The sequence below is a fragment of the Osmerus eperlanus genome, chromosome 10 (assembly GCF_963692335.1).
Source record: "Osmerus eperlanus chromosome 10, fOsmEpe2.1, whole genome shotgun sequence".
In the NCBI taxonomy this organism is placed as follows: Eukaryota; Metazoa; Chordata; class Actinopteri; order Osmeriformes; family Osmeridae; genus Osmerus; species Osmerus eperlanus.
Genome location: NC_085027.1, coordinates 9,690,552 through 9,710,315, shown reverse-complemented (window position 1 = coordinate 9,710,315; position 19,764 = coordinate 9,690,552). Strand labels below are relative to the sequence as shown.

The window sequence follows — 19,764 nt, the reverse complement described above, 5'->3', positions numbered from 1 at the left end:
TTGGTCATCTTAAGTAAACAATGTCCCTGATATGAAAGATGTCAGATTTTAAGAAAAGGCAAACAATTATTTTATTTGTATTTGCTTTGGAGTACCATGCATTCTTTCGATCCTTCTACTGCACACAACAGACATCAAGACACAACTGGATGATAATATGGTACAATTGATCTAAACTGAGAACTGAGCTGTCAAACAGCTGAATGTATCAGCAGGGGTGCTTCTAAATGTATTGATCATAAATATAGTAGTATTTAATAGCAGGTTTTTTTACCATAGCAAATGGAAAAGTCATTATTGTTATTTCATTTAGCCTTCACACAATCCAGTGTCACCCCATGTTGAGGTCCATTAAGCTAGGCAGCATATTGTAGGATGTTAGATTATAGTAGTTCTGTTACTGTAGAAATGTCACTTTCATTAAACGTGTACATTAAAGCACTGAAAGAGACACTTGACAATTCCTACTACAACCACTTAAGCATATTTTAAACAGAACATTCAGGAAAAACATTCAGGTAAAATAAATACAAGATACACACCCTTAGTCACACTAATCACTGCGGGTGGATACAGCAGTCTGTGATTCTTTGCATCTTTACAAGAGTAATTGTGACAGCACAAAAACTTTAAGGAAGTCACAAATATCCGTTTTTGGGAAGCTCAGTACATAAAAAGAGATTCAAATATCAACTTTCCCCCACAACCACTCACTAAGGTGACAGGAATGTTATATTTTTTCTAACTTAATGTAAGAGTTTCAGAAAGGATCTTTGTCTCTTACCAGAGTCATCCTGACCATGCCACCAGCATAATTGGAATGTAATATGGAATACTTATTACTTATATTATGCTTTAAATACAGGAATTTATAGATATTATATTAGAAATGATCCATTCCCTACAATGTAAAAAAGCATGTATTATTTTGACTGGCAAAGGCACTTTCATAGATGTATAAAGCACATTGTTATGCCGCTAATAGTGTCCACATCTGAACAGGAAGTAATGATGTCTTAGCAAGGTTTTCTTAGCTCCCTGGTATCTGTTGTTGCAAGCCTTGTGGATTTTCACAAATAATTCTGTGACAAGGGGATGTACATTCAGTTATAAAGATCCTGGCTCGCAAACAGCCACACGTCAGCCAAGTATGAACAACACTTGCTATTTTTGTCTCTCTCCTTTTCTCTCTGAATCTCCAAGTCCTCAAAGTGAGGCCTCGGGGCCTCGTGGTTGGACCCCCGCCCCCTCCCTCCTGAGGGCGCAGTCGAAGCGGGGCGTTACCTCGCAGCGCACTAGCAGGGTGTCGTCCTTTATGAAGCCCTTCTGCTGCAGCTGCTGCAGGTGCAGGAATGTGACGTAGCCAAAGCCCTTGGGGTTACGATGGAGGGTGGGCTTCTGAAAGGCCTGAAGATCTGGCTTTGTCTCCATCACCTCCACGTGATGATTCCCTTCAGGGTTCTGGTCCAGCACTGCCAGGCGGATGCTGCCCTGCAAGGGCCATGACAACTGGCTGTCGAAGTCGCCCTGCATTGTGTGCACAAAGAGCGATATGTAGTTGGAACATCGCGGAGCGGTGGGCGTCTGAAGGTGGAGGCGCAAGCATAGCTTGTAGCCTGGGCGGCCGGTGTAGAAGCCAGGGCTGTGCACCACGACGGGATGCCCCCCCTCCTGGGTACGTAGGTGAGCAGAGAAGCCCTCCAGGCGCCACACGAAGATGCCCTGGCACTGCTGGGCCTCCAGCTCGCTCACCTTCTCCTCCAGAGATGCCACCTTGCGTCTCAGCTCCATCAACTGAGTAGACTGCAACCATGATATGGTTATTCAAGTAGTTACTGTATGACGTGCTTGTTAAAAGTTAGTTCACAGAATGCTGAATGCAGTTTATTTTACAGTTCACACCTAATGCAGGGTTTGTCAATTAGGTTTGTCTGCTAATTTTTTTGTCGGACAAATGGTCACACAATGACTACTTTAAATAAAGTTGACAAACTGCAACGATCAAACCAAATTTGGCCCCCAGGCCTCAAAATTTCAATCAAATTAAAAGTCTCCATCAAACACTATCACCCCAAACAAAACCCTTTTGTTTTGAAAAAAATCAACAAAATGTATAAAACCTTTTTCATTTACAACTCATCATAGTACACTAATAGCAAGAATTATGCTTATCACACACTTGCTGTACCTGGTTGTCCTTGTGAATGCTAAGCTCGCGGAGCTGGTGGTCCTGCCGCACCAGCCGGCCATCCAGGTGCTGTGTGGTCTCCTTAAGTGCCTGTCGTTCCTTGCTGCACTGGCAGGGGGCAGCACTGCAGCTGGGTCCTGCTCCCCTGGCCTCGCCTCGGGGGTCAGGCGAAGCGGCCCCTAACGGCTGTGGCTTGATTCCGTTGATGCTGAGGCCGCTGAGGAACTCTGCCATGTAGTGCATGTGCATCTGTGTGAACTCCTGCATGTGCTGAGCCAGGTCATGCCGCAGCATCTGGAATATATGCATCTCAAAAGTTACAAAGTCTAGACACAGCGGAGGTTGTGGGACAACTAGGTGGCAACCAGGGTTGAACCTTGACAACCTTGACCTTCAGCAAGGTCAAGCTAAATAAATGTGACATTGGTCAGGTGTTGCTAAAATTAAAGTGGTAATTTGATGGTGGCCCATGACATTTAAAAAAAACTGTCACTTGAAAGGATTTGAAGTGGGTGTAAAATAAAAAAATACATTTGTAGCTTACCCGTTCTCGACATCCAAACTTGCTAAATGGACAGGCTATAGGCGCTTTCTGACAATCCATATCACAGTGAGATTCCAACTGAAAGAAAAAGATGCCTTTTTTACTGGCCTGATTATGATTGAGAAGTCACAGTTTCTGCTTTGTAAAATTTTCAATCAAATCAATTGCAAGACATACTCAACCCAAGTGTGCCAAATCAAGAAACACATAGTTCTGAGGGGGCACACTTCAACTGGAATATGTGAATTGTTGAATACAACAGTCTGTTGCGATTCTGAGCATGCTCTATAAGACATAGCTCAACTTGTTGAGACAAACAGCTCAGTACACAGCTATTTTATAAACTGACACAAGAAAATAATGTTGACTCACCTGGTCTCTAATGAGCTCCATATCACAGTACTGACATGACACATTGGCAAAGGGACACCTTTGCTTATGGAGCTGCAGATGAAACCCGAACAAATGCATTATTAGTGATTACAAATAAATACATTTTAAATAACTTGAATACCCATGCCACCCAAGGGATTCTAACTAGAGCTTGAGAATGGATGAGCGGCTAGGCATCATTTTTGTGAGGTCAATGTTACACATAGGAACTGACTTGTAGTGAAATAGCTTTACAATTTAATCCTGCAGTGTTATTCTTCAAATCAGCCCATTAAAATACAAATATTGAAAAACAGGGGATTTATTCATGTAAAATAAGGACCATATAGGTGAGTCATACTTCACTCTCTTCATAGACAAAGCTCGCCACACAGTCAGGGCAAGAAACCAGTCTTCGCTGGCATTGTAGGCTTGTGTGTTCCTCTAGCTGGCTCTTCCACACAGATTCCTGGCACAGTGGGCATGGCACAGTGGCATACTGGCACTGGTTCACATGACTCTGGCAGAGAAAAGTTGAAAATCATTTAACAACAAATTATGAGAGGGTGAGGTGTCTTAATAAGATTTCAAGTGATTGAGCCTTTTTGTCAAAGAAAGCCTTTAAAATCAATTTGCAAGAATACCACACAGTTGATAGCTCCTTTCAATGAAATGCTCTTGCCTCCGCCACAAATCAAAACCTCCCAATATCCATGGTTCCTCCCATACAGTGCACGCACTACATTGAACATTTAACTTATAGGGTTTAATCAGCTGACATGCTTGGTTGCTTACTTCTAGATGGCGAAGCTCCATTTTCTCTATGCAGTCTTTGTTGGGACAGCGCACAGTGAGGGACAGAATCTCTCGTTTAGCAAAATTATCTGGAAAAAGCTGGTTCTCCAGCAGTATCTCATTGTCCACTGGACACCTCTGCCCTGTATCACTAAGGAGAAAGGGATAGTCATGGTCCTTAATCCCAATAACAAAGTGCTGCACATCATTTTGCACAGTAAAAAGCACTGTACCACTCAAGGGATAACAGCACCTGTAACAAACAAAAAAAAACTGACAAGTTTGTAATGATAAGGATAAGAATATGGATAACAACAGCTAGACACTTCCAGTAGCATCCACAATTGGTAGAACTAGGTATGAATGTAAAGTGGAAGTGAAAGGTAGGGAATACCTAATTGAAAGGAAAAGCAAAAACAGCCTTAGAGTGAGAGGGGGTGCGTGGGTGGTTGGTTAGCCTACCGGATGGACTTCTCAATACAACTCCGACAGAAACGATGTCCACATGGAGTCTGCACTGCTGCTCGTAGAGCCATGAGGCAAATCGGGCACTCGTACTTGCTCTCCAGAGGAGGGTCGAACTCCACATCGTACCCCTGTGCAGGAGTGTCCCTCAGAATGCCTGTTCCTCCACTAAACAAGCCGGGGCTTTCTGATGGACTGAAGTCACCCTCTTTTTCCATCATAGCTAAGGCACAGTTTGAGAGCTCCGCTGCTAAGTCACTTGCCCCACAACACCCATCGTCCTCCAAGCTGCTCTTCTCACTCTCAAAGCAGGACATCTAAACAGAGGGAGAGAGCGAAAGAGTGTCTATGAGAGACATGAAAAGGCTGAACATAGTTAGACCAATTGATAGAATCTCAAATAAGTTAGGTGCTGCTGGTGTAATTGGCCAGAGAGTGGCGTAAAGTAACAGAGCTCTTGCTTCTCAAGAATTAGTAGATGGCAACTTATCATTGAGGTAACGATCGCAAGTCAAAAAAATGATCTCTCATAACATGTAGTCCGAATACTATCTGCTTGAAGCCAACGTTTGACCTGGGCGGGGCTGTCAATTCGTCAAATCCCTTAGTAGGCTAGCATAGCTAAAACAAGTTATGACAAGCTTCTCCAGTTAATTATTAAGTAAAATGAGAAGAAAAGAAAATAACAGCCATTTTATGAATCCTGTATCAGTGAGCTAATTTGCACCCCAAAAAATGAATCACGTCGATTTGTGCGATACGGAAAAGCACCTCTGTTACAGTGGTACACTTCCCCAAAATTTAAGCAAGCAAACCCGTCAAACTACACGTCAGTATAAAAATAGTTAATGTTAGCCAATCGCAGTCTATAGACGACAACGTTTTATTTTTAATTGTATAGTCCTGTAAATTGTATAACATTTCACATATTACCTTTACGTTTAATAATGCCTCGAAGTTTTTTTAGTTGACTCACTAGTTTTCTTCCTGCATTTTCCAAACGTCACAACACAAGGTTCTTCTTCTTGCTCAAAAGTCAAATTAAGCTATATTAAATACAGCGCCATCTTTTGGTCATATTACTAACCACACTCGTGTGTGCATGTTTTTATTCTGTCCAGATTTGGAATGGTTGTTGATGGGATTACTGTATACGATTCAGAAAATGGTCAAAGGGAGCGTTGATAATGTCGAGTTCAGTACCAAAAACTGTTTACGCTGTTTACAAGGTTTACACTGTTAAACTAATTGAATTGTATGAGCTAGGTTCAATATATGACAGTATACATAGGATTATAGCTACATTAGTTATTGAACCTAGATGCCAGTACCTTTCCGTTTTGGGAATTTCCAAACGCATCGAGGTACCGATATGTCAACTCTTAGGTCAGGCATATATTCCAATAGTTTATTACAACAAATTGGGAACGATATATATTTTAATTAAGCCATGTGTCAGTGTTAGGGAGTACATATGTATGTATATATTTATATATTACATGTATTTATTACAAATACACATTAGAATATACAGACAACATAGCTACAGTACTTTATGTTGATGGACACAGGAAGTTCACAAGAATTCCATCGTCGGCTGCTTTTACGTTGGGAGCGTTTTCTGCCACAAGAGTGGAAAGGAGACATAAAAATGGCGGACTTCTGGAAAATCAGTCCTGGGTATCTGATCTATGTCAACGTATCACGAAAATCCTTTGTACAAGTTAAGATTTTCATCTTTCTATGTATACTTTTGGTCGAGTCCGGGGGCGCTACTACCCACTGGGTCGTCACAGAAGATGGAAAAATTCAACAACAAGTACGAAATCGGCCGTGTTTATTCAAGACCAATGCTAGCTACATTACAAATAGCTAGCTTAGCTACCTAAAGCGGAGCTTTGCATTACAGTCGAGCTAGCATTAGCTGTCATGAGCTGTCCAGCTAGGTACTTTTAACACAGTCTAATAAACCCTTGGGAGTTTGAGTGGTACAAGAAAGTGTTTTTTAACGTTGGGTTGATAGTGCAACAGTTAACATGCTACACATTTACAGCGAGACATTGTAAAGCGCTTCTAGCTACTGTAATTATGGTTAACCGCACGTCATATTGGCCATTTACTGCCGTCTTTTCAGGAATACCCAACAACGGTAGCGCAGTACCAAACATATCAGTTGCCAGCTGCGTTGCACAGTGAATGTCAACTGAATGATGTTGCAAGAATTGCTTGAGTAGCCAAGCCATTTCATCATGCGACATTAGGACCAAAGACAGTGGCTTATAGGCTATGGCAAACGAAACCATTTTACAAAGTGAAATGTCCAGGGATGACATAATTTTTTAAACAACACAACCAATGCTTAGACACATAATTGAGCCACTGTTGCATGTATACTGTGTTCCATGCGAACTAACGGAGCTGCTTTGGATGTGTAATGCCATCAGTCTGTTTTGAAGCTGACACTTTATTTGTTACAGGTCGACTCACCTTTAAATCTCAAACACCCACATGACCTTGTCATCTTCATGCGACAGGAGACCCGCGTCAACTACCTCAAGAAATTAGAGGTGCTGTCACCCTTTTATGGCATTAATAAACATGGAATCACTTAATGAGAAATCCTTACACTAGGACAATTATGGTGGTAGGTCTATTGGGCCTAGAGACCGGTTCATGCATGCTTTTAAAGTATACCTGAGTTTTGATATAATTTCAAAAATGCTCTTACACTATTTACTTCATGATGATTGCATTAGCAGAACAAGGTGGTAATTAAAAATAATAAATAAAAACTCTTGTCACGCAGAAGCAGCTAGTTGCTCAGAAGATTCATATAGAGGAGAACGAGGACAGGGACACAGGGCTGGAGCAGAGGCACTACAAAGAGGATGCAGACTGTGTCACGGCTAAAGTGCCCCTGGGAGACCTGGACCTGTACGATGGGACCTACATCTCATTGGAGAGCAAAGATCTCTGGTAAGCTCAAATGGTTAAAACTTCTTTTTTATGCTAGTTTTAATAGAAAAGGTATGTGAGCGTCAATAAGCAATTAGTTACAACAAACTGCCAATAGCAGCAGCATGACATTGAATTGTGAGTCCACTGTGTCATGCTCTAGCATAAAAAATTAAACAGTCCTTGGAATAGCTGTGAAGATCAGGAACTTCAAATTAAGTTATTCTTTTGGTCACATTAGAAATGTGAACTAATCATGTGTTCTTCCTTTGCAGCCCTGAAGATTTTGTGGATTCCAGGTCCCCTCTGCCCCCAGACCTGGAAATACCAGACTGTGCCAAAGTCTTTGACCTGCCGTATAGTATCCATGCCTTCCAGCACCTAAGGGTGAGACTTGCACATATAGGATACTTCAATTCAATAAGATATATGGACAAGTATCCGTGTGTAATTTTTTTTTTAATAGTCTTTTGATGGTTTTTATTGAAATATTCTCACAGGGTGTCACAAATGGAGTGTATATTGACACACGTCTCACTCTTGCCACAGCATTTTGTACATTTTGTTTACGTATTCTCTTTCTGTCCTTAAGGGTGTGCAAGAGAGGGTGAACCTGACCTCCCCTCTGCTCTCCAAGGAAGACCCTATCTTTGGCTCTGTTTCTCACAAGCTGGGCCACAGCATGGATGAGGTGGGACACAGAATCCACCAAGGGCTTCTAAGGGTGAGCCTTTTCCCCACTTGACACATCCATATCAGTGAATTTGCTTGTAAATTACTAAAACAATGAGGAATGCACTGATATGAATATTAATCAAACTCTGGGTGAATTTGTTTACATCAAATTTAAATGTTTCTTTAATTATGCTTTTGAATGAATACAATTTCATCAAGCATAACTTCAAAGGATGAAAAAGCCGTTATTATATTGTAAACTTGAGCAAGTTTAACCATCAATTTGTAGTCCCCTCCTTTCCCATTTCCACCCTGACATACCGTGTGTGTTAATGTTTGTTTCAGAACTCTTCATCGTGGGTTTTGTACAACCTAGTATCATTCTACTGGCGCATGAAGAACGAGCCAAAAAGGGCAGTGGACTGTGTGGTTCGAGCCTTGCACTTCTCTCCAAGGTATGCCCTGTTCATCACTGCTGGTTTAAAGGGATTAGCAATGGGATTAACAATGATAACATCTCTCAGCTTTCCAAAAGCAAAGCTTCTCTTTGATTTGTATATTTTGTTGTTGTGGTTGTTGTTGATCAATCAAAGCAAAAAGGCTTTGGCAAAACAGGCGTACTGCAGGTACTTCAACATTTGTTGTGTCAACCTAGTTGTGTTTGTTTCCCCGCACACATGCAGGCAACACAAGGACATTGCCCTGGTTAACATGGCCAACATCCTACACCGGGCCCACTTCTCTGCCGATGCTGCCATCTTGGCGCATGCAGCCCTTGACCTGACCTCTGACCTCCTCACCAGCCACTACACCCTGGGCAACATCTATGCTGTAAGTGATTCCTAAGGCCATACCAACCTATCCGCATAATGTAAATTCTATTTCCTGTGTAGGAATGACAAAAATATGAAAGTTAATGTAATTCCAAATGCAAGTGTTTTTACATTAATAGACATTTATACCCCACTTGTCATTGTCTTGTACTTATCTATTCCTCACCCTCTTCCTCTCTCTAAAACAGACTAACATTTTCCCTGACATCCGATTCTCTGTCCTTAGATGCTGGGGGAGTACAACCACTCGGTGCTGTGCTATGAGCAGGCCCTGCAGGCCCAGCCTGGCTTTGAGCAGGCCCTGAGGAGGAAGCACGCCGTGCTCTGTCAGCAGAAGCTGGAGCAGCGTCTGGAGGCTCAGCACAGGTAGGGACAGGAACCCTCACAGTGTCTACACACACTTCCATACACGAGCACAAAGAAAGGCAAGGCAAGTCAAATTTGCCGGATAGTTGCTGCTATCACGTTATGCACGTTTGCCCATGCGCATTTTTGGAAAGAGGGATCCGAGGTCTTAGACTTGGCGGTGATTCGCGGACCCGTCACTTCCTTCCCCTCCTCCCCGCTCCCCAGGTCTCTGCAGCGCACCCTGAACGAGCTGAAGGAGTACCAGAGGCAGCATGACCACTACCTCCGCCAGCAGGAGGCGCTAGACAAGCACAAGCTGCTGCAGGAGGAGCAGATACTACGCAACATTATTCACGAGACTCAGATGGCGAAGGAGGCACAGCTGGGTGAGGATATAGATGGAGTGGCGGTTCCATCGATGACAATGGGGGTGCTAGACTAATGCTGCTAATAAATGATGCTGCTTTTACACTCATTAACCACAATACATTGTCTGTCCATAATACGTGTGTGTGTGTGTGTGTACAGGGAACCACCAGATGTGTCGTCTGGGTCCACAACAACGCAGTCTCTTCTGCCCCTTCGACCTACCTGTACGTTATCACCGCGGAGACCTGTTTGAATACGTCCACTACATCCAGGTATACTGCAATTACCAGACATGTTCAAAACGAGTCACTTTCAACAATGAAATAAGCTAATTGTGCTTATTTTGTGTGAGGTGTGCAACTACCAAAACAACCATTTTGTGAGCGTTTCCTCATGTCCCCTCCCTCTCCTCCCCTCCCTAGTTCGGAGAGGAGATGTCTGTGGCGGGCAGCGTGGCTCTGGTCTCCGAGCATGGCTCTAACGAGACGGCCAGCCCCCAGCTCCAGCCCTCCGTGTCTGGAGAGCAGGAGCCCGCAGCCCTGTGGAGCCAGGACGCCTACCCTACTGAGGTGGGTGTGTGGGTGCTTGTGTGAGTGTTTGCTAGATGAGTCCTGAGTGTCAACAATTAATTGATTACTGTTGCGATTCTGTACTGTATATCCTAAATGTTTGCATAATGTGCCGGTACCACAAGCTGAACAAGTAAGAGTACAATTGACTGTACAAGCAGTGTGTGTAATGTATGGGCTGACCTAGAAAGCTAAGTGGGTCCATGTATTTTTTTCTGCAGGACGTCCAAAGGATGCTCTGGCCACAGAGAGCCGACTGCGCCCGCGAGTTCCCTGCAGTTCCTTCGGCACATTTACTTCCCACCTTCTACCTCCCTCCCGAGACGCAGGGACTTAGGTGAGTCTGTCCGGGCTGCGTGAGTAACTCAGACCCTAGAAGACCTTAACCCGTGTTAAGTATTAGAACCTTGGAGTTGAGACCTCTGGTTGTGCTGGCTATAGATAACAGCATTGTGTGTGTGTGTTCGCTCATGCAGCCCAGTTCAGACTGTGCTCTATGAGAGTGGTGACCCTCCTAAGACGGTGGCCGTGCCAGACTGCGGCCCTGGCCCCCAGCCTGCCCCAGCTGACCTGCCTGCCTCGGTGGGCTGGCCAATGGAGGGCAAGGAGCTACCAGACCCCTATTCATTTCAGGTAGCTATCGCTACTAGGAGTCCTCGTGTGTGTGTGTGTGTGTGTGTGTGTGTGTGTGTGAGCACGAGTGCGTGCGTACACCTGTGTCTTGCTGCATGCTTGGGGATATCCATAGACAAGCCTTCTCCCTGGCTGAATTGTGTGTGTATGGTTCAGGTGCTGCTCTCTCGTAGTGGAGGCTGGAGTTTGGACCAGATTGGCGCAAGTATAGTGCAAGCAATGAAACAGGTAAGGCACTGATGAATTCTCCAAACAGCCAGTGCAACCAAGGATCTTGTAAATACAAGCCCCAGAACATCACTAGAGGCTAATTTATAATCAAATCAAATTTATTTGTATAGCTTTTTACACGCAAGCATGTCACAGAGGGCTTCACATATGCCCATAGAACTGCCCCTCAACCAACCTAAACCCTCAAGGAAGACAAGGAAAAACTCCCCAAAAACTCTCAACAGGAGAAAAAAATGGAAGAAACCTTGGGAGGAGCAATTCAGAGAGGGATCCCCTCCTCCAGAGACGGTTGGTGAGAGAGAGGAGCAGAACACAGGCTAAACATAGTCATACAGTGTCGATGGGTTTTGAAACACCAAAATCCATTGTTCAACTTTATAGATGTAGGACAGGACCGGGAGACTCGCAACCAGGTCCAGCGTTGGCTGACCGACGACCAGGCAGGTGCTGACAACTCAAACCCCCCACATCACAAGGGATGTGTGTGGGGGGGGGCAGAGAGAGGAGAGCAGGGATTAGAGAATGCCAGGAGCAGCTAACAGTTACAGTCATAATAGAATGAGATCCCCACCGGTCAAGTGTGGACTGGTGCAGCAATTTAACAGAGGAAAAAAGGGGAATTTGATGCAACCCCACACACCAAGACAGCGACAGCCCCCCTCATTTGGAACATGAAATCTGTTCCAGGGGAAGAGAACTCTAAAATAATTTATACTTATAGAATAAGGATGGAAACAACCCGTCCCCTGTTGCCTCCAACTAGTAACATACTTACCTTTAACAGTCGTAGAATTGACTAAACAATAACGTTTTTAACCTAATTTTAAATGTCGAAACAGTATCAGACTCCTTAATTGAGACGGGTAATTTGTTCCAGAGAAGAGGTGAGATCATGCAGAGATTTGTAGGTTAGTAGTAGAACTTTGAAGTCAGCTCTGGCTTGGATAGGGAGCCAGTGTAGAGAGACAAGAGTAGATGTTATGTGATCAAACTTTCTTGTTCTGGTCAATAGTCTAGCAGCAGCATTTTGCACCCGCTGTAAATTTTTTAGGTGGGTAATTGGGAGGCCAGAGAACAACACATTGCAATAGTCCAATCGGGACGTAACAAATGCATGTATTAGTTTTTCGGCATCATCCTTTGAGAGAAATTTTCATATTTTGGCAATATTATTTATAAAGTAAAATATATATTGTTGTCCTATTCTGGGCCTCAAATCTCACATACTGTAACTATCAGGACTTCGCTCTTGACATAGCTAGTTGAGCATTTGCCATACCAAAGACTCAACACCCCTTTTCACTTTTTTTTTCTTTTTTTTCTTTCAGTCTAGCGCCCCCCACTGGCTGCTCCAGAACGAGGCCGCGTTATTCTGGAGAGCTAAAGGCAATGGCACTAGAGCCCTGCAGTGCTTACGCCACGCTTTAGTGTCCGCCCCGCCGTCGTACCGCCACCTTCCCCTCACCAACGCCGCTAACCTCCTCCTCCACCACAGCCTCACCGCCCACGCGTGCCCCCTGCTGGTGGACGCGCTGGCGCTCAACGCCTCCGAGGTACTTAACACGCATTCGCATGAACTAGCGGCCCCCTGCTTGGGTCCAGGAGCATGTGAACCCAAAAATGCACACGGTATACACTCAATGTATTGTTTTTTTGCTTTTTCTACAATGTATATTTCTGTCACCTCACTACTTTTTCCTCTTGACCTCTCACCCTCCCGCTGTGGTTGTCCCTGGTAGCCTCACACCCTGCTCAGCCTAGCGAGCGTGCGCCTGGCCCAGGGCAACGTGACGGGTGCCCTGGCCCTGTTCCGCCACGCCCTGGCCCTCTCATCCATCTGCCCTCAGTGCCGGGCAAGCCTGCCCCTGCTGCGCTGCCTGCAGTTCTACCCCTTCCTCTACAACCTACCGCAGAGGCCACCATGCCAGCGTGAGTCCACACACACACAAACGCACATATACACTCAAACACAGTCTTGCAAGGCCACACAAGTGTGTAGACTGAAACACAAACGCACTGCACAAATAATGTACAGGCCATACAGTACCATTCCCTTGTCTACAATCTATTCCAGGGTATTTTGTGCACATACACACTCACAGCAATAGCCACCTGTAAATCAGATCTATCAAGATAGTAATCAACAGCATATTTGTCTTAATGCCTTATTTGAGCTTTTCTGTTCTTGCTGTATGTCTCCTTTTGCCATATTTGTCCTGGTCTCCTTCTCCCTCCATCGGGTCTCCTTCCTCCATCGGGTCTCCTCCCTCCATCGGGTCTCCTCCCTCCATCGGGTCTCCTCCCTCCATCGGGTCTTCTCCCTCCATCGGGTCTTCTCCCTCTGTTCCTCCCCATTCTCCCTGTCTCTCCTGTATGTTTTCGGTTTCGTATTTCATGCTCTCTCACCCTCCTCTGCTCATTCTTCTCCCCCTCTCCCTTGCTCTCCCACTGTTTTCCTCTGGTATGGTGAGTGAAGGGGAAAGGGCTTTGAAGTGGAGAAATCTGCCACTCAATAATTCAAGCTGGCCAAAAATAACAGCTACCTAATTTAGAATGCTGTATATTTTCCTCGCAGAGCCCAAGTTTGGCTCCCATTATTCCATAAGATTGCACATTGTGTGTGTGTACGACATGTTAATTTCGTATGTGTGTATTTGTCTATGCAGAAGGTGCCTTGTGTGTTGGGGAGGAGGACCTAGGAATGCAGTTGGATAAGTGGGAGCCTGATAGCGTGGAGAAGCAGGACCCCACAGCCCAGTCTGGGTCTCTGCCTGGGACCGCTTTAGAGGAGGCGCTTCTCTTTGAGAGTAAGGGGCAACCAAAGCTGGGTCCACAATTTATTGAAGTATATGAAATTTGTCTATACGCAAAACCTACAAAATACAAGTGGCATAAGACTGGGCAGAAGGATAATTCCATGTTTCTTTCCTCCATTCCTCTCTCCTTCCCTCCGTGTCCGTCAGAGGTGGTCCTGGACAGCAACGGGTCAGGCGAGGCAGCGGCAGGACAGCAGCGGGCTTCACCCTCGGTCAGCGCAGCGGGGAAAGCAGGAGGAAGTGAGGGGGGTGAGGAGGAGGAGTGGCGGCTGAAGGAGGAACTGATGGGGGCTCTGGACGTGGGGGGCAAGAGGGGGGACCTCCGGGGGATCCGGGTGCTGAAAAACGACCGTGTCATGGGTGCCCGCCCTGGAGGGCCCTGCCTCGGGAACTGTGAGGATGATGAGGGGGCCGAATGGGTAGGTGTTTATTTATTTGTTTTGTGTTTAATCATCCAAATATTGCAGTCAAACCCTGTTTGCCTATTTTCCAACTTAAACGTTAATGTAGGGTACTGGTTGTTTTTCTAACTTAATCTTAAGTAATATAAAAAACATGAATGAAATGATTTTGTATGAAAGTATGTGTGTTAAATGACTGAACATGAACTAAAGCCTTTGTCAGTTGACTAGTGAAGTGGTGGAAATAAGTAGTGATGAGCTGATTATAACTACTATGGCAACATAAACAATCAAGGTCCTCACAAATGTCTTCCCTGTTCAGATAACATTTCAAGTGAAGCGAGTGAGGAAGCCTAAGGCTGAGAGCCTGGAGGTCTGGAGCAGCACTGACGATGGCCAGCAGGGGGACCTGCTGCCTGGGCACTCTGTCCTGGAGATCAGCGGGCCCACCATCCCCTCCCCTGGCCCTTCGGGTACAAACGCTTAAACAAACACACTAGAAGCATCTGCAGACATTTTATGTATTTTCTTCACTTCATTTAAGAATAACATCCATACAGGACAGAGGAGCCCCCAGGAGCTGATGCTACTGTCACTGACTAACTCATACTCATTGTGTGTGTGTGTTTCTGTGCGGGTGTGTGTGTGTGTGTGTGTGTGGCCAGCAGGGCGCTGGAGGGACTACACCAGTCTGGGCTGGCCCGGGCCTGAGGAGTGCCAGCGGACACGCAGGGTGGACCTCACCACCGTAGCCAGCACCTGGCTGGCCGTGTCTGCCAAGAACATTGAGTCAGTACCTACCTCTGTCTTCTCTGTGGTGCTCTGGCTGTTATGGAATGGGTTACCATATGGCATTTCGTAACGCCGGTAACACCATTGCAGTCATTTTATTGCGAACCGACTAAGATCTCGCTGAGAAAGGAAAATAACAACAATAATAACGTTTACAATAACCACGCTGTGGATATCTGTCGTTTATTCCACACTTGAAAATACCTCAAATGACATGATCCTTTTTCCATCCCCCATCTCCTTACACCCACACAGCATCACCGAGCACATCGACTTTGCCACCCCTCTCCAGGAGCCGGCAGCGGAGCCTCTGTGTAATGCCAACCTGGCCACCAGCATGCACACCCTAGACCACCTGGCCGGAGTGGCTAACCGTGCTGCCATCCACTACACCGGCGAGAGCCAGCTCAAAGAGGTTGCTGCTGCAGTGATTCACTCTAAGGCTATGTTAGTTTAACTGAGCTTTTAGTGTCACCAGTAATAACCTACCTACTAATGCAGCAGTGTAGTGAACAACTCGCAGCTACCCAGTCCAGTGTTCAGAAAAAGGGATGAAAAGACATGGATATTCCAAATGACCTCCTTGTTTTGCCATGTCCATCTGCAAATTGCACCCACCTTATAGGCACCCCTTCTCCCCCCCCCCGGTGCTTTAGGTGCTGCAGAATCTGGGAAAAGACAAGTTCCCCCCCCAGTCCTTTGAGCAGGTGGGCACGCGCATCGCCAAGGTCTTGGAGAAGGTACAGTGCCATCGATGCTCACACAGTTACAGTTAAGAGGGTCAAATCTCATTTTGCTCAATAGAAAGATGATCAACCTCAATTTGTAACATGTTGGATTCTTTTTTACTGATTCAGGTTGCAGTTCAAATCTACAGGACAATTGACTGTACAGCTTCGATTGTGTTTGTTAAAAGTTAATTTACAAAGTAAAGGCAACATGAAGCCACAACATGTGGTTGTGTTATCTAACCATACAGTATATCAGCCATGTTCACATGCACACACTCTCTTCTCAATCCCTTCCCCCTTTCTTTATATCTAACTGTGTCTCTATAACTCGTTCTCACACAGAACCAGACCTCATGGGTGTTGTCCAGCATGGCAGCTCTTTACTGGAGGGTGAAGGGACAGGGAAAAAGAGCCATCGACTGTCTGCGCCAGGCCCTTAACTATGCCCCCCACCATATGAAGGTAACATGCACTTCATTTTAATTATCAAAACATGCCGTATTGCATGAAAGCATCATAGATCACAGCCATGGTTGAACTTAAACATAATTGATGTAAACGGTACATATATGTACACAATATGTCAACATTGTTTAAAGGGTACTGTATCCAGTCTCTTAATTTACATGTACTTGCAGTTCTTAATCTAACAATAGCTAAACCCAGCTTTTGTTTCTCTTACTGTATCTCTCCATTTCTCTACCTACCTAACTTTCCCTCTCTCTCTCTCTCTCTCTCTCTCTCCATCTTTCCCTCCTTCTTCTAGGATGTGCCTCTGATCAGTCTGGCCAACATTTTCCAAAATGCAAGGCTGTGGGAGGATGCCCTGACCGTGGCCCGCATGGCAGTGGAGATCGCCCCGCACTTTGTCGTGAACCACTTCACTCTTGCCAACGTCTACATTGCCATGGTGAGATGCCAATAACATTTAGAACATCATACCGTTTATTCTGGTGGAAGGGCTCTGTTATATTTTTTGATAGTCGATATAGGTTCGGCAGGATTTTGACAGGAGCAATAGGTTACATTGTAAAGGTTTTTTATTTGTTAATAAAGCTAAATTATATGATCTATTATTGATCATATTTATGCTGTATGAAACCTAACATTGTTTGTGGATTCCCATTTTCAGGAGGAGTTTGAGAAGGCCATGCACTGGTATGAGTCCACTCTCAAGCTGCAGCCAGAGTTTGCTCCAGCCAAAGACCGCCTAAGAACCATTCAGTGCTACCTGCTTACCAAGAAAGAGCGTCGCCAGCCCTAAGATAACTGATCTAAGCCAAGGAGTAACAGGGCACACACTCAACAGAACCAACATATGTTACACACAACTAGCAGAAGATTTGTCAAAACGTATTGTTTGAAGTTGGTTGTCTATTACCAATCTTAAACAGAATTTTGGGATTCCTTTTTGTTGGGATTCATTTCTGTAAAGACATAGTAAACAAATATAAATTTAGCTTCAGACAGTTGGAAAAAGAACTTTGAAACATGTCAGAAGTTCTGTTTCGCTGGGAGCCTTGCTATGCCATATAAATACGGCAAAAAGCTGTCCCAACCTAATGTACTGCCCAAGAGATGCATTTTTCACTCCATTTGATCTCAGATCCAGTGGAATGAGCTGTGTGGGGTTAAGCATGACCTACGAACCAATCCCCATGTTATTTATAATTATTTATGGCTCTTCCCTCTAAGGAAATCACAGATTTGCAGTGACAGGAAGCCATGTTTCTGTAAGTCAATGACAGGTATGAGAATAGAAAACAAGATGATCCATTTTAATAGTATTAAACCTCAGATTCTTTCTTTCTTTAGAACGGTTGAGAGTTTAACTACTGCTACAGGGAGGTAAAACCACACCAAAGGGAATATCTTATGTCGCTCCAATGCACTCTAGAATAATACTAAAAGAAACGTGGTCCATGGGTGGTGCCATGTTTTAATTAAAATACATTTGTGGGTTTTAATTGAGAGTTGTCATCCAACTATATTTTTTATGAATTAGAACATTATTTGCTAAGAAAATGGAAATTGCTGCTGTTTTTTCTGGAGCAAGTGTACTGAAGCTGTAGAATGACCTGTTTCAATACTTTTTTCGTCTTGTTTTGCACTTTTAAGTGTTTTTCTTAATGATTCCTATTTATATGGGACCTAGCATTTTGCTGTAAGCAAAGTGGATGGATTGCAAAAACAAGAAAAATACAAATGAAATATGCTGTTAATTTTGCCCTTTTATTTATGAACATCAAAAAAATAGAATTGGTTGATTCATGACCATTTTTGAAACTGAACCGAAATTTTAAGTGTTCAGTGTATAGTGTTTAAAACAGTGGATGAAATGCTCTCATTTTGATGTATCCATTCATTGTCTTTGTAAAAGTCCCAACCTCTTTTTTTTTTTTTTTTTTTTTCTTATATAAAAGTGAGGTGATGTGTTGCCTTGAGGCTTACGATAAACAGAACTTGATAAGGCATTTTTGTCAAGTTAATTTGTATTTTCACTCAACCAAAATCAATGTTCTATTATTATTAAATTAAAAAATGGAGAATAAATTGCTATGAAGATTAAATTGAACATGGTTACAAACAATTCTCCAACTGGACAACTGTATTCACTTCTACTCAACCATTGTTGCACAAGTGCAATTGATGGTGTTGTTCAACTCAAAAAATCTCTTTCAGGCCTGAGGATGGCAGTGTTTCATTCTTAAAACTTACAAGGAAGCAAATGTGGTTTCCATGGCTTCAGACACAGAATTATTTGATGTAATCCCAATTCAGGAATCCTTCTACACCCTGACATTAAATTGTGAATACTCTTACTATTTCTATGACTACTTCTAGAATGGATGCCATGACAGCAAGGACCTTTCATATTAGACATCTACAGTACGAGCCACAACCAGAAATATATAAACGTATATAAATATATAAAAAATCTAGTTTGTATAAACGTTGAGTGTTGCAGACTGGCCCCATATGAAAAGCCCTTTAGGAAGGCCTGGACTTTACTGGTCACTCGTTTAAGGCCCTTTGGAGAAAGTGCTTCTCTGGAACAGTCAGATGAGTTTAGCCTCTACTTCTTGGTTTACTCAATGATCAGGTTCTTCCATACCTCAACAAGGTTTTGTTGTTGGAGTCCTGGGGTCGGGGCAATGCTTCAAAAACATGTTTTTGTACGTTGCCACGTGTGGATGGAACTTAATCAGTCTTTTTTCAAAGAAGAAGCTGAAAACATTTGACATCAAAAAGGCAAACATTGAAAACATAGGAACAAAAAAACAACTAGATATGATTTGGTTTCCACCAATAATGATTATAAAGAATTGATCTTGGTCTATTCGTTAACCAGGCCTTGGCCTGCCTCTTGAAGTACTCAGGGTGGATGTCTATCTAACAGCAAGAGGCAGTATGTTCCGCTGAGGTTCCTTGATATGAAATATTCAGTAGCCTGACGGGTGCTGGTACTATAAGAGCTTCTGTTCCTAATGAGTGAATAAAATAAATGACAAAATGGTAAGGGTGTACTAGTAGAGGTCTTACTTTTGCAGTCTTGATATTGAGTTGTCCAAGACCTCATAAACATGATCTTGATCTGGGATCTTACTTCATAAACAACCAAATCAATCAATCACAAAATCAAGTGTAACTGTAGCTATTTTACACATGCTACTTAACTTAAGGAAGACCTAATTATAGAAGACAGTTTTCATTACATTGTTCATCTGCAAGCATGTTTATTATGATGTGAGTCTGATTTTAATTATTGGAACTTGTTTATTGATGGGACTGAACTGTCATTATGTGATAAAACCTAAAAAAAACGACTTTATAGGTTTCATAGCAGATTTTCTAAAGATATCAAATTATTTGTGAAAGAGCGGTGTTCCATTGTTTCCATATGCAATATGTGCAGATCTGCATAGACAATGTCATTTTTATCTGCCAACACTTTACACACAAGTATAGTGTAGCCTGATATTTTTAGAAACCTGTAATGAAACATGTCAGTTGTAGAGGCCCATCACACATGCACTCACTGCTAAA

The 19,764-nt window shown here is 43.7% G+C and overlaps 2 protein-coding genes across 5 annotated transcripts; one reads left to right on the top strand and one right to left on the bottom strand.

Moving 5' to 3' along the window:
* Window positions 1-46: 46 nt before the first annotated feature.
* Window positions 47-6,911, bottom strand: traf6 (TNF receptor-associated factor 6). 3 transcript variants are annotated; one of them, XM_062470569.1, is made up of 8 exons: window positions 6,852-6,911; window positions 4,362-4,681; window positions 3,900-4,050; window positions 3,466-3,624; window positions 3,105-3,176; window positions 2,733-2,810; window positions 2,189-2,482; window positions 47-1,803 (listed from the first exon to the last, which is right to left on the bottom strand). In XM_062470569.1, exons 2-8 carry the CDS (start codon window positions 4,679-4,681, stop codon window positions 1,207-1,209), a joined length of 1,671 nt encoding a protein of 556 aa, XP_062326553.1. In that variant the 5' UTR covers window positions 6,852-6,911; the 3' UTR covers window positions 47-1,206. The 3 variants fall into 3 exon arrangements, with proteins under 3 accessions (XP_062326553.1, XP_062326552.1, XP_062326554.1); XM_062470568.1 differs by lacking the exon at window positions 6,852-6,911 and adding an exon at window positions 5,298-5,436; XM_062470570.1 differs by lacking the exon at window positions 6,852-6,911 and adding an exon at window positions 5,341-5,434.
* ttc17 (tetratricopeptide repeat domain 17) lies at window positions 5,968-18,114 on the top strand. 2 transcript variants are annotated; one of them, XM_062470567.1, is made up of 25 exons: window positions 5,968-6,183; window positions 6,842-6,931; window positions 7,171-7,340; window positions 7,595-7,706; window positions 7,912-8,043; window positions 8,340-8,449; window positions 8,678-8,825; window positions 9,054-9,193; window positions 9,401-9,561; window positions 9,704-9,816; window positions 9,967-10,113; window positions 10,335-10,450; window positions 10,590-10,746; window positions 10,903-10,974; window positions 12,306-12,530; window positions 12,717-12,906; window positions 13,644-13,784; window positions 13,941-14,212; window positions 14,517-14,667; window positions 14,863-14,983; window positions 15,242-15,401; window positions 15,643-15,726; window positions 16,060-16,179; window positions 16,484-16,627; window positions 16,850-18,114. In XM_062470567.1, exons 1-25 carry the CDS (start codon window positions 6,016-6,018, stop codon window positions 16,979-16,981), a joined length of 3,576 nt encoding a protein of 1,191 aa, XP_062326551.1. In that variant the 5' UTR covers window positions 5,968-6,015; the 3' UTR covers window positions 16,982-18,114. The 2 variants fall into 2 exon arrangements, with proteins under 2 accessions (XP_062326551.1, XP_062326550.1); XM_062470566.1 differs by having other exon boundaries at window positions 5,969-6,183; window positions 14,860-14,983.
* The last annotated feature ends 1,650 nt before the right edge of the window (window positions 18,115-19,764 follow it).